At 47.6% G+C, this 13198-nt stretch overlaps 1 protein-coding gene across 2 annotated transcripts; it reads right to left on the reverse strand.

Annotated features, from left to right (window-relative positions):
* Positions 1 to 5484: 5484 nt before the first annotated feature.
* Positions 5485 to 12470, reverse strand: LOC147004714 (X-linked lymphocyte-regulated protein 5C-like). Of its 2 annotated transcripts, XM_085837709.1 has the most exons (8): positions 12332 to 12470; positions 11752 to 11821; positions 10826 to 10860; positions 9633 to 9753; positions 8832 to 8931; positions 7343 to 7441; positions 5999 to 6103; positions 5485 to 5886 (listed from the first exon to the last, which is right to left on the reverse strand). In XM_085837709.1, exons 1-8 carry the CDS (start codon positions 12435 to 12437, stop codon positions 5812 to 5814), a joined length of 711 nt encoding a protein of 236 aa, XP_085693835.1. In that variant the 5' UTR covers positions 12438 to 12470; the 3' UTR covers positions 5485 to 5811. The 2 variants fall into 2 exon arrangements, with proteins under 2 accessions (XP_085693835.1, XP_085693836.1); XM_085837710.1 differs by lacking the exon at positions 7343 to 7441 and having other exon boundaries at positions 12332 to 12455.
* Between the last annotated feature and the right edge of the window lie 728 nt (positions 12471 to 13198).

Consider the following 13198-nt stretch of genomic DNA (forward strand, 5'->3'; position numbering starts at 1 on the left):
GAGCTTGGTGGTGGAGCAGACACAGGACCCTATGCTTTTAGCAAGACGTCATTTCACCTGTGTGCCCCAGCAAAACATCTTTGGACATAACTAACTGTCTAAGGAACCTAGAAGTTTCCACTTCAGGGAGATATGTTTTGCCCTTTTTAATTTGGTTTTTATTATTTAATCTTCAATTGATGAAAAAGGAAAAGAGGTGAAAAGGCCGTGTATTTGAGACAGTTTATTTTACACAGACAAGACATTACTGACTATTCCAAAAATATTGTATATTGGCATCTTGTCCTCTCTCGTATGAAAAATGTCTAATACCTAACACTGCCTATGACATGTCCTAGTAGCTAGCAATCTCTAGACTGACATATTTCCTTCATGGACGTGCCGTTAATTCCAGGGACTTAGTTTCTAAAGTGTCTGAGTTTTGTGCACTCAATTTTAAAGGATTACCAAATAACCCACCACCACTCCCACAAAATGTTGCCTCTTAAACTAGGCCTCTCCAGGATTCTATAAACAGGTCACACAGGTTGGCACGGTGTTTCATTTCTCAGCCACTCTAAGCAGGAGGGTCAGTTGATGCTTTATTGAATTTTTATGTTCTTAAGTGAGACAGGTAACACAGCTGCTAAAATTCACTGGGTTTTTAGAAAGGACTGAAGAATTAACTCAGCTAACATACTTTAAGGATGTGTTAACCTCAGAATCAAGTCAAGAAACTTGTTGCTTTAGGGAAGAGGGTTTAATTTTTTCTCTTGTCCCCATAGGAAGTCAAAGGCAGCAGCTCTCTTCAAAGCTAGTAAAAATTAGATTTTACCAGGAGGGACCTCCTGAAAATCTTGGCTACAGACAGGAAGATATCCAGACATGCAAACAAAACCCAACAGGTGATGTAAATACTGTTACTTCTACATGGGAACAGCTTGAGAGACCTGCTGAGACATGAGTGCCCCAACATAGCCAACAAATCCCTTTGGCTACCTGTCCTCGTGACTTTTTATATGTACCATCCTTTCAAATATGGCACAGATAGAGATTTATAGTACAGTCTGCTTGTGTGGTCCAGTGGACTCATGGATTTTGATACCTTTACTTCTTCAAACATATAGCAGAGAATCATCATTAGCAGAAATGTGCATGCTGTACATTCCATATGTGTGCTAATGCAGAAATGTACTTACAATGTTACCTTTAACGTTTGTGTGTTTCAGAGCAAATGGACCAAACACAACACCTGGCCAACAGCTTCCAGGACAACAAGTTTCACCGGGCCGTGGCTTCCCCTGCAGACAGCCCTGAGTCCCTCCAGCGACAGAACACCTCCCTGGAGGGGGTTACTCTACAAAATCAGAAAACTCTGCACATCACTGACTGCTGAGGGACTTGCATTTGGCTGGGGGAGGAATGATGTTTCTATGCCAATGAACCTGGACTGGTGGAATAAAACATACAAATGCTCACAGATCTCCAGTGAGATCTCCGGGGCTCCAGGGCAAGGTCTGCGACTAACATCCCTACCTCGGGGTACTAAAACCCTCTGGTGCATTGGTATCTCCCCTCCTTGGCCCATAACTGGTTAAGGGCTCCCTATTCCTCCAGGCACCCTGCCTCATCCAATTTCTAAAAGGGCAGATAAGTAGCATTGAAAAAGAATATCACTGCCAATCAGTTTCTGGTTCAGTACCAAGCCGTTCCCAGCATAGAGGCTGATGTGAATGATGCTAGTCTCTCCTCTATAAAACAAAAGTGGGGAGGTGTGGGGTCAGAGAGCCTTTCGACTGGGGGAGACCAGTCCATAGCCAGGGTGAGGTGGAGACATGTCCAAACCCTGAAAACCTGGTCCTGAGACAAGGTGGAGCAGGACGGCCTTCCTCCTTGCTCTGGGCCTGCATGTCCCAGGCGATGCAGACTGTGTGACCCTCTACCTCCCCCACCCTTGAGGTAGTCACACAGCCAGCAGGCCAAGCTACAGCTCTTAACTTCCTCTCTCCCTCTAAGTCCATGTCCAGCATGGACCTGGAATTACTCTTCATGCAAATGAAGCATTCCCAGCACCTCAGACAAGGTTGTGCACTCAAACCCCAGACCCCTACCCACTCCCCAAGGTTTATATAATCCTTGTTAGCCCCCAGTAAAGGAGAACTGCTTCACTGAAAACCTTCTCAGAGAATGCTGTTTGTGTGTCCATCTGGCACTCACAGCTGCTGACCGACCAGTTCTTTTCTGCTGAAGCCAACCGGCCCAGCCCTGTAGGCTTCATTCCTTCCAGTTCTGCCCAGTGCACAACACCTGAACACCCCGAGGGCAGAAGCATCCAGGACAGCAACATACTGGTCATTTGTGTAGGTGTCTGATGGGCAAGGAAGGCACAAGTGCAAGCCCGTCTGGTCCACCAGGCCTGCATACTTGGGGTGAGAGCTTCAGTCATTTCTCCTCCAACAAACAGATTTAATTTAGGGCTGCTGTGTCTGCTTTTTCCTGTTCCCTCCTTTCCACAGAGTTCCTTTTGTTTTTCCTGTGATTACATAAGCATTCTTGTAGGTAAGCTTTCTGGGATTCGTGAAACGCTTGCATACCCAGTCATCTCTAATTCTGCATTCACCCCTGTTTCTCCATTTCTAAATGTTTCACATTCTCACTTAAGAAAAGACTGCAAGTTTGAGCCTCAGCTAATAATGAGCAGCCAAGAACCTCCTGTGAAGGAAAAGAAGGAGCCACCTAGACCATGTCATTCCTTACCGTCTCCCCACACCTCACAAGCCCCATCTCCCACGTCACTGCCTACCTTGAGTCCTTGGCATCACTATTTTATTTTATTTATTTTACAGAAAGATATTGCCTGCTAAGGTACATTCAGTTCGCTCCTTTGTTCCTTTATGAGATACCAGGATTATTCTATTACAAACAGCGGGCCCCTGTTTGTTTCTGTGACTGTGTGGTTCTGGCCCACCTGGACCTGCAAGGTGCCTGTGTGGCAATGAGCTTGCATTCCTTCTTGCATTAGGTAGATGTCTCCAGCCACACCCTGTGTGTTATTATATAATAACAGTTATTATATAACTGCTATGTGATTGAGCCATCTTTCTGAGGCCTATGTCTCAGTCTCCCGAGGCCTGGGCAGGTACTTGGTAGGCTTTCACAATTCCTCAGCTGGGTAGTTAACCCTGGAATCAGGAGAATGTGACTGGCCCCAGCCCCCACACCTGGCATGCGAGTTGAGGTGAACAGCAGGACAACCTGCCTCTGGACACTTATCATATGCTATCCTCAGTCTCGGTCCCTGGCCTCTTCTACAGTCCCATTTTCTTGGCCCCAACAAGCCTCAGATGCACAGAGCGACCTACATCCAGTCACCCTTCTGGGCGATCCTACATAGCCATATTCCCCTTTGAGCCTTCTTCTCTCCCTTGGGGTGAGCATCCACACCTAGTTATACTCTACCTCCCTGGGTGTACATTTCTGATTGCCTGGAAAGAGCTGAATGAGCACTCCTGGGGGGCTTACCAGTGAGGTGGGCCCGGTGGCAGGCCTGCAGTCCTGACATGGTCCTAGCATAACCCTTAGCTAACCCTTAGGTGGCTCCAGCATGGGGGCCTGTCAGGTGTAAATGAGCAAGTAGGACCCACAGTAAACATGGTGCAAGCTCCAGGTCCAGGTGAAAGTGAAGCTCTTCGATAGCACCTAGGAGGCCAGTGTTGGCCCTGCTTACTTCTGGCCCCACTGTCACCCCTGAAAAGTTTGGATCCATCTTGGCCACTTGGACCCATCTCTGAAACCTCAGCACAGGGTACCCGATATCCCGTTTCCCACCTTGCCATTCTCACTCCACTGCCTTACACAGAACCTTCCTCCTCAGAAAGGGAAGATATGCAACCAGTCTCTCTCTACCCCAAGAGTCTATCTCTCTGACTGACTGGAACAGGGTATATCTGAGGATGCTCTAGCAGGTGGGGCTATCCTTGTCATGGGCCTAGCACATGTCCATGTGAGTGGCTGTCAGAGCAGGCACCTATGACAGAGGCTCATGTGTGAGCCATCCCTGAGAGAGGCCTACCAGGTGTGGACACACGAGGCAGACCAGATGAATGTGTGAGGGGACTCCATCAGGTGCTCACAAGGGAGGCTGTCTAGCACGTGCTTACATGCATGAAGCAGGGACCAGCAGGCTCCATGAATTAGGCCTTGTGCAGGCCTTCTGAGGCTTGGCTCTGAGAGTTTAAAGCAGCAGTTCTCCATCCACCTTCCAAATACCGTTCCTTAGGTTGTGGTGACCCCAGCATCCATCAAGTTATTTCCATTGCTACTTAATAACTGTAATTTTGCTACTGGTTTGAATAGGAATGTAAATCTCTGTGTTTTCCAGTGGTCTTGGGCAATGCCAAGAATTGTCAAAGGCTCCTTCGATCCCCGGTGGGTCATGGCCACTCTCAAAGGGTGCCATCACCAGTTTCATCTCCCGAGTCCAGGCACCACCATCAAGGGCACCAAGTCTCATCTATCACCCTGCCACCCCCACCTCCCTCTTGCTGAAGGTTCCTTACATTCCAACACTCTCTGTAGTGACCTATAAGACAACAGCTATCATCGGGAGGGGGGGCTCACGAGTCACAAGGCATTATGAAAGAAGGGTTGGCTCTTAGGCTAGTGAAAGGTTCTTGAGTTCCCCAAACATTTCCCATTCAAACTCATAGAATGGGAGGAATCCTCTTGCATATTCAATCACATGCCTGCTGCTAGGGATACAATAATGTTGTCATTCTGAGAAATGAACTCACTTGCTGCTCTTCCAGAAGACAAAAGATTAGGTAGCATCACCCACTTTGGGTAGCTCAAGACCACTTGTAACTCAAGGCCCAGGGGAACTCAGGCCCTCTTCTGGCCTTCATGGGTACTGACACACACATGGGAATATGCTCACAGAGACTCAAAAGTACACACATGAAAACAAAACTCCCCAAACCTCAAATGTGCGGAACACAGATTCTAAAGCATTCATTTTAATAAATACAGCATAGGACAAGGATAAGAGAATGAAGGACTAAGGAGTTAGACAAACACACACATACAGGCAGACGGACTTGATGAATAGTAGACACTTCAAGGAGAACCCTAGAAAACACTCCTGTAAACACCCATCCAAAACCCTGGAGCCACAAACTCTTACACAGATAAACGCTGATAAAATGCTTTCATCCATAGGTAAGGGCAGGTATCTTTCAACCAGACTGGAAGACAGCTTTGAAAATGAGTCTGCGTGTCTTTGGGAAATGCCACAGCCCCACAACTAGCACAGGCCCAACACACTAGGATCTGGCTCTGTTGTGGGAATCGTGTGAAGAAGAGTTTTTTTTAACACTTCTGAGCACACAAACATGAGTGTGTTCAGCAAGTCTCGGTGGCATGTTGGCTTGATTTTCCCACTGCAATGGAACGGTCTCTATGACCTCATGAATAACTGAAAGTATGCACAGAAAAATGGGTCCCATCTTTATTCATTTCTTCCTAAAATAAGTAAGGTAACGTTCACTTTGGAAAAGTGACAGAGAACCAGCCACAAAGAAAAATGACATTTGCTTCCAAAATGTAATTGCCACGACTGGGCAGAACGTATCTCCCTTGCTGTCATGGGCCTGGATGATCCACACTTAACAGTCCTCTCTACTCACAGAGCCGCTGGGAGTTCACTCAATGGTTAACAGTGTCTCAGTCTCAATTGTAACAAACAAAGTAAAGAGAAAGGAGCTGCACTGACTACTACCAGCATCTTCTTAGCATGGCTAACGCTCCCTTCCCTGTGTATCCTATGTGTGAGCTTCAGATGGTTTCTTCACAGTTTTCATGGATCAGGGACTGAAGGAATGTTTCAACAATGGATACATCTTGTTCTTGCTGTTTGAAAAAAAAAAGGGGGGGCAGGGAGATTTAGAGGATCTTCATTACATCTCTGCTAATAGGAAGGCAGGCAGCCCAGGGTACACAGTGTAACAGACACACAACTTACAGTTTCCATGATCACTCTGTCCTGCACCTTGGAGATTTCCTTCTCCACATTAGTTTGCTGACCACCAATAAAGGTTTTGCGATGTTTACTCAAGTCGTTGGCTTTCTGAAACAAACCACAACAAACGAAGGTACTTGAGCAGGAAGCCCCAAGCCCCAACTTGACACCTCACCTCATTTAATTTAAAAGTACGGACTTTGCATATCCCAAAGGATCCTTGTTAGGAATCAAAGTAGGTAACAGTGACTACTTCTTGTGCATCTATATGAACTCTCCACAAAAAGATGCAGTTCCACACGTGAGCTCACTATCATTATGAGAAGAGAACACCACCTAAGGCACTTATCTCAGAATATGGACGGATGAGCAGGTAAAGGCCATATAGACCAGGCATGGGAAAAAGAGGCACAGGCTTGTGCTGGAGACCCCCAAGGTTTCCCAGGGGAAGGAGCCATTCATTTACTGTGTCCATGGAATGCAATGTTCACAGAGAAGACACAGCATGCAATCACATGCCCTTTTAAGCTAAGATGAGCTGAAGTGAGGATTCTGATCACATGGCCTCTGATCACATCTCTCAAGGAATACTGCAGTGGTGGATACACAGGAGAACGGACTGTGTCACCTGTCCATACACCACAAAATGCCCGTCCATTCTCTGCTCTATTGTCAGGGCCCAGAGGAGTTTAAGAGCATACGACATGTATGCTGGCTGAAAACGGGTGTGGTAGGGGAGCCTGCTGGCTATGTGACTGAAGAGGACACCCATGGCAACTTCCAGTGGTGAAAACATAGGATTTCCATAGGGAAGACAAGGCACGGAGATCTATATCTGGGCCAAGAGCAGAGGCACAGCATGGACAGGGCAACAGGAGTCACTTCAGGGGAAGCTGGTGCATGGCGAGGGGGGAAGACAAGACAGAAGCAGCCAGGGGAGTTTTAGAGGAGGGGTGTTTGCAGTGGACAGAGCAAAGAGGGAGAATTAAGAAGGAAGGCCACTGGGAAATATGGAAGAGGGAAAGGCCCTGTTTTAGGACAACAACTCCTCAGCGCTGAGGTCTAGGGAAGTGCAGAAGCTTGAGAGAAGCAGCAGAGGGAGACCAAGAGAGCAAATTCCCAGTCAGTAGCTCCCATGCTACAACACTCTCCCACTAAAAATCATCACTTTCCCAGGCTAAACAAAACCTAGTTTTTTTTCCTACATGTGGGGGAAAATATTCCCATGAGAATGTGAAATTACTTTTCCCACAAACTGAGAAAGGGCCATTTATTCCTTCTCCTGCTTTTAGAGACACATAGTGTGACATAAAGATGTGCTCTGTTCTCAAGTTCAATCTACTAGACCTTCAGAAATGTGTCACACATATCTTTAGCATTTTCAAGCTTGGTTGCATGGTCCTCTATAGCCGCCTGTAAAATCTTCATTTGCTGCTGGGTTATAAACTGAAATAGAGGAAATCAACGATAAAATGTCAGCAAAACTGAACATCCAACCCAGCTGCTTACAGCAGTTGCTTCCTGTGCTGTTTTGTGGGTTTTATCATTCATGATCAGGGTTGAAGACATGACCTTCAATACCAAAAACAACATGACAACGTCTGACCTGTCACAGAGGGAGACATTCTGTCCCATCTGGGCAAAATTCCCATGAAAGAACTACTCATTTTGAAATTAATCTAAGATCCATCTAATCTGTAGACTTGCACCTCAACAAAATAAAGTAAAAAAATGAGGTCTCTTGTGGCCCAGGTTTTTAAAGGATTAATCTTCTCATCAAACTCAATGGGCAGGTAGATTATCTTCCAAGGGAACAACACATCTGTCCAAAGGAGTTTTTCACCTGAACCTCCCTCATCAGTCAGTGACTCCCTACATTGTGACACCCCATGAACTACAGTATCAACCAAATAAGGACAGAGCAGACGAATAGCAACCATATTATCAGCTCCTGCTGTTGAGCATTCCCCAGCAACAAAGATTTCAAGAGCTGAAACCATTCAATATACAGGTCTAGAAGGCAGGGTTTCTCCACCAGTCTGACTTTACTTCTAGGAAACTGAGGCAGACAAGTTAATGATTTTCCTGAGTTTTCAAAATGAGCAAGCCTTAGGACTACGGCTGCATCCCAATCAGTGGGTCTTGGAGAACACGCTCCTCACCGCCAGACTGGAATCTGTCTCCATCTCCCTCAGTCAGAATCCCCAGGGGAAATCTCTGTCCTCCACCAGGAAGAAAGAGCCCCCAGAGACAGCACTGAGTCCAGTTACCTGCCCCCCAAAGACCATTCTCATCTCCAGGCTAAAGGTGTCTCAGTCACCATCGCAGGTCCATCACTGCATGGGAACCTTTCCCTCTTCTTCTCTGGGACAGGGCCGGTCTGAACTCCAACCACACTGGCAGCTAAGTCTCCACCTGCCCCTCCACAGCCCAATGAACTGCTCTCACTCCACATCCCTGATCACTGTGTCTTCATAAGGCTACTTGGGTCCCTCCTACTCTTTGGCATCAGCACTGTTTAGATCCTGAAGGGTCCTCTCTCAGGATACAATCCCATATCTCCTCCTGCACTCTACAGACAGTACCTGCTCATCCCCTCACGCCTGTACCATGCAGGCTCCTAACCCATCATTAGCCTTGTCATCTTCCCACAGAAGGGAAACAAAAATAAACCAAGTCACGGAGAATGGCCAGACTCTCCCCTCCACATCAACCACCCTCCTGGTCTCCCAGAGCTCATGTCCTGTCCCTTCCCTCCAGACCTGCTGTAGGAAGCCCTGCCACTAGGGAAACTGACACAGCAGAGGATCTGTTGCTAGCTGAGACTGCCACTCACACTGAAGTACTCTTCTCGGTCCCTTGTGCTGTCCATCTCATGCAGCCAATTCTGGTAAACGGACCCAAAACTTTCACAGTACAGAGACTTAAGCTGTTGCCTGTAAAACACAGTACCGATTACATAGCATGGTCACACTGGGTGAGGGTAAGCCAATGACAAGCACTCATAATTTTGAAACAGGAGCTAGGAGCAAAAGAGAAATGGGGCATGAATAACACTGATTTATGAGAGTCAGAAATGTGACTCTCAGTCCAGGAGAATTTTGTCTTAAGCTGCTACCAGAGGCATCGTTTCACATGTCTTCCCTCTCCAACACTGAGGATGCATTTGTGCAGACCTCTCCCAAGATCACACTTCTGGCTTAAAATTAGACTCATCTTCCCTTCCCCTTATGGAGTAACCTATAAATTCTGAGAGCCTGAGTCCATGTCCTGAAGGCAACATACCCTACAGTGTTTTACAGACAGAAAGTGTGCAGAGAACACTTTCCACGCGTGGGACTTACAACAGAGAACTCTGGTGATATCTCGTAATAGGGACAGGATTGTAGACCGTAGAGGACTGGCCTTCTGTTATCTGAGAGGGGAGAAATGGCTGTCTTGACAGTCTTGCAGCTGACACATCTGAGTTCCATAAAGGGGGGGGGGTCCCATTGGCTATGAATAGGACCAGGTCATAGAGAAAAAGGCAGTGCTCCAGAGATCCCATCAGCTATTCAGTTCTGTGCATGACCAAGATGGCAGACAGGGTGACTCAGGAAGAAGAGTAAAGGCTGTCTACGGGTGCTCAGAATGTTACCTTGACTTCTGCTGAACTTCCAAAATACGCTGGAGGTTTTCATTCAGGCGTTGGAAAGAGGCATTTACATCCTTTTCAAACTGCTTCCTCTTTTCCATAAGAAATCCGGTACCATCATCACCTGTGTGAGAAGGGAAAGGCATCACTTTAAGTCAAATATACAGTGGAAGAAGAACAGTTTGGTTCATCCCAGACACACCACCTATAGGACAGCATGAATAACTATGCGTCTGCATCCGTTGTCTTTTTTATTTTTTATTTTTTTAAAGACAGGTTCTCTTGTAGCCTAAGCTGGTCTCAAACTTGCTATGTAACTGAGGCCAATCTCAAGTTCCTGATTCTGTCTCTACTCCCTAAGTGCTAGGAATACAGGCAGGAGGCACCCTGCTTGACTAAAGAATGCCACTGACAAACAATTTTCTGGACATATCAAAACCCAAGCAGTTCCTCTGCTACCAGAAAGAGCAATGCTGTCAGACTTCCTTGCTTGTATGAGCTGACTCTACACTCTGGCTAAGAATTGATGATGGCTCTCTAGTAATTCTGTCTGGGTCCACCTATACAAGTGAATAAAACCTGCCTCGGTTGGAGGGGCATGTTGCAAACTGACGCTGTTACTGTGGAATACAGAAAACAAGCTAGTGTGGCATGCACAATGTGCACAATACAATCTATCTCACTTTTCTTCCCAGTGCTGCCTTCAGAGTTTCCTGACAGGTTCCTAAATGTCTACAGACTAAAGGCTATTTGACCAGCTTTCCTTTCGCAGGGGTTCCTGGAGGAGAGCAACTTTGGAAAGCCAGAAAAAAATGACTGGCTTCAGAACTTGAAAGCCAGCTGTTGAAATCTGACATACCACTCCTGCAGTGAGTTAAAGAGCAGAGATTTATCTGCTTGCCCATCATCTCTAGTGACACTCTCCAGCGATGCAGGGAGCAGGAAGCAGGAAGCAGAAATTTCTCCCCACAGCCTGGGCGACAGCTACAACCTTTCCCCTGCTCACATCAGCATCTTAAAAGTTAAGATAAAGGTAACCCCCGAAGGCCAAAGGACAACTTACTCTTCGGAAATATCCTCTGAGCCACAGAACTGTTCCAGAGCTGTGCTGTCTCTCAGTGACCACATTCTCACTGTATGGAAATCGTGGGGTTGGATAGAAAGTTCTGGGACTAACATGGTCTGCTCAAACCTACCTTTGATATCCTGCATCTTCTTCTGAACAGGCTCCCTGTGGGAAAAACACCACAGAATTCTTATTGAGGACAAGCATCCTAAGTTTGCTTTGAAGGGAAAGGAGAGAGGCGTGCCGTTTTGCACAGGCTAGAGCTCATGTGGGGTAAAGTCGGGTTTTCCTCTCTGGTTCAATAATTTTATTCCTTTGTCCTTGTTTTCGTACTGAGCCAAAGCGTCCTTTGCAGATAGATACATATGGGCTCAAGGCTAAGGGTTACTTCCTGGAGCACAAGTGACTGAAAGCCTACTGTATCCCCAGGAAACCCGCCCCAGGCTGGGTTTGGGCAACTCGTGGGAAATCGCAACCCAGGTGTTCCCTGCCCAACCTCAGGCAGCTGCACAGCAGTAGGGGATTTTATATTAAACGTTCACCGGGATCCTTTCACAGTGCAGCACAGGGTTTCATAAAGGCGTACTCACCCAAGTGTCCTGCACTCCAGCCACATTCACTCTCCTCCTTCCTCAAATCCCTCCTGCAGCTATTCCTCCTCCATCACCCAGATAGTGTCTCCTCAACTTTTCTGCAAGGTGACCATGTGCCACCCCCAGAGTCTGCCTCAAACCACCTCCCTCAACCCCTGCAAACCTTCCCCTCAACTGGGTATCGCCTGCCTCTTGACACTCTCCCCTCTGAGTTCAGGTTGTATCATTTTATGGACCTACTTGTAATCCAGGATCCTCAGAGGAGAGAAAACAGGCAGCAGTAGTCTCTCTGATGCTGGCCTATTCCACTGAATAGCAGACCCTGCCACCACCCGCCCCCCACCCGCCCCCGCCCGCCACTTAGATCCACTTCCTGGGAGAGGGAACATTTTGATTTCTATATCTGCATACAACCACACTGAAACTACTTCACGTGGGGAAGGCTAACCCTTGAAGACATCACCTGGCCTCTTGCATGTCTGATCCTGAAGAATGGCTGCCCATCCCACTGGTACCAACTGCTGGTTTGTCTGCTGCATGGAGGGGGAAGGAAAAACCTTTGCAAATGAAGCATGTTGCTCTCATCATCCTGCATGGGAAATGGCTCCACTCGAGAGTTGGTTGAGCCCAGATCCAACACAAAGGTTTAGAAGCAGTCTTCCAGGAACTCACACCCCTCCCCCTCCACAGGTGAAACTGGGCTTGGCCCTAGTCTAGGGACAGCAGGTACATGGACCTGTTCAAGCCTTACAAGAAAATTCCCTGTGACCCCTGGGCTTCTTCAGAGGCATGTTGGTCTCTGTGAGCTTTGTATCTGTCTCTGCCAGGGGCTGAGAATGTCACGTGGGATGGAAACCTAGAGCATGCTTGAGAATCAGAGGCCAGAGTCTGATTTCCCCACCACCCCATCCTGTCCTCCATGCCCACCCAGCTGCAATACCATGGAATGGCCTGATGAGTATCAGGCCCCATGTTCTGTGTGCCAAGTAGTAGAGCATCCCCACGGTTGGGCCCAGCCCCATAAGCCCCATATCAGTTGTTACCAGGGTTGACTGCATCTGATTTCTTCGAGTCATCTGATGGGAGGGTCTTATCGACTCTCTGGTGCTTGCCACTTTTCTTCATGGCCTTCTGTTCCTTGTCTGACATGGCTGGAACCTTCCTGGGTCAGACAGGACTCCTGAAAGTAAAGACACTGAATTTCATGACCCTAAATGAAAACAGGGACCAGGACTCCACAGGATGTGGCCACGTGTGCTGGAGCAAAGAGGAGGTGGGAGTGTGACATCAATATCCTGCCAGGTCCAATCACATCCTGTCCCATTTTTCTGGCTGAACACAGAGCTCTCCACAGCCCAGTAGCCCTCGGTCTCAGCTCTTTCTCCTGGTTTCTTGTCACCAGGTTAGGACAAGCTGGACTAGACCCCTAGATCCAATGTTGGTGTCTAGTCACAAACACCAATCCACCAGTGGCCACTGAAGTCACTGGAGCCGTGCCCTGGCAAGCAATGGTTGAGCCCTGCTGCGCAGTCAGGTGAAATTCCTAACCACTCTCAGTCTAGATGCTTCTGAAGAAACTCAGGGACCCAAGCCTCCAGGACCCAAAAGAATGCACCAGAGGCAAATGCAGGGATTCCCCGATGCACTCAACCAAGATGACACACAGCCTGTGGAGGGCATGGAGTCTCTGTGCTCACAGACAAGGAATATAGAAACCAGGGGTGTAAAGCATGCAGGCAGGCTTGTCTCTTCAACAGAAGGGATGTATATGCATGTCTCTCTTCCACCCAGAAGGCTGGGAGTGGATTTTGTTAATAGCCTGGTGGTCTGTGCCACCTGTGTGGTCAGGTCACACCCAAATCCCCCTGACTTTTACATTTATCTCAGACTCTCCCCTCCCTCCCCCACCC

This window comes from Mus caroli, unplaced genomic scaffold (genome assembly GCF_978045245.1).
Source record: "Mus caroli unplaced genomic scaffold, Mus_caroli_1 scaffold_5, whole genome shotgun sequence".
Classification (NCBI taxonomy): domain Eukaryota; kingdom Metazoa; phylum Chordata; class Mammalia; order Rodentia; family Muridae; genus Mus; species Mus caroli.

What these genes read in the sequence shown, in the direction of transcription:
- LOC147004714 (XM_085837709.1), bottom strand. Translation starts at nt 12,437, where the DNA reads ATGTCAGACAAGGAACAGAAGGCCATGAAGAAAAGTGGCAAGCACCAG. An exon ending in TCAGACATGCAAGAGGCCAG is followed by an intron (nt 10,861 to 11,751) that starts GTGATGTCTTCA and finishes TTTTTCCCACAG; the next exon opens with GGAGCCTGTTCAGAAGAAGA. An exon ending in ACCGAGAAGAGTACTTCAGT is followed by an intron (nt 7,442 to 8,831) that starts GTGAGTGGCAGT and finishes CCTCTATTTCAG; the next exon opens with TTTATAACCCAGCAGCAAAT.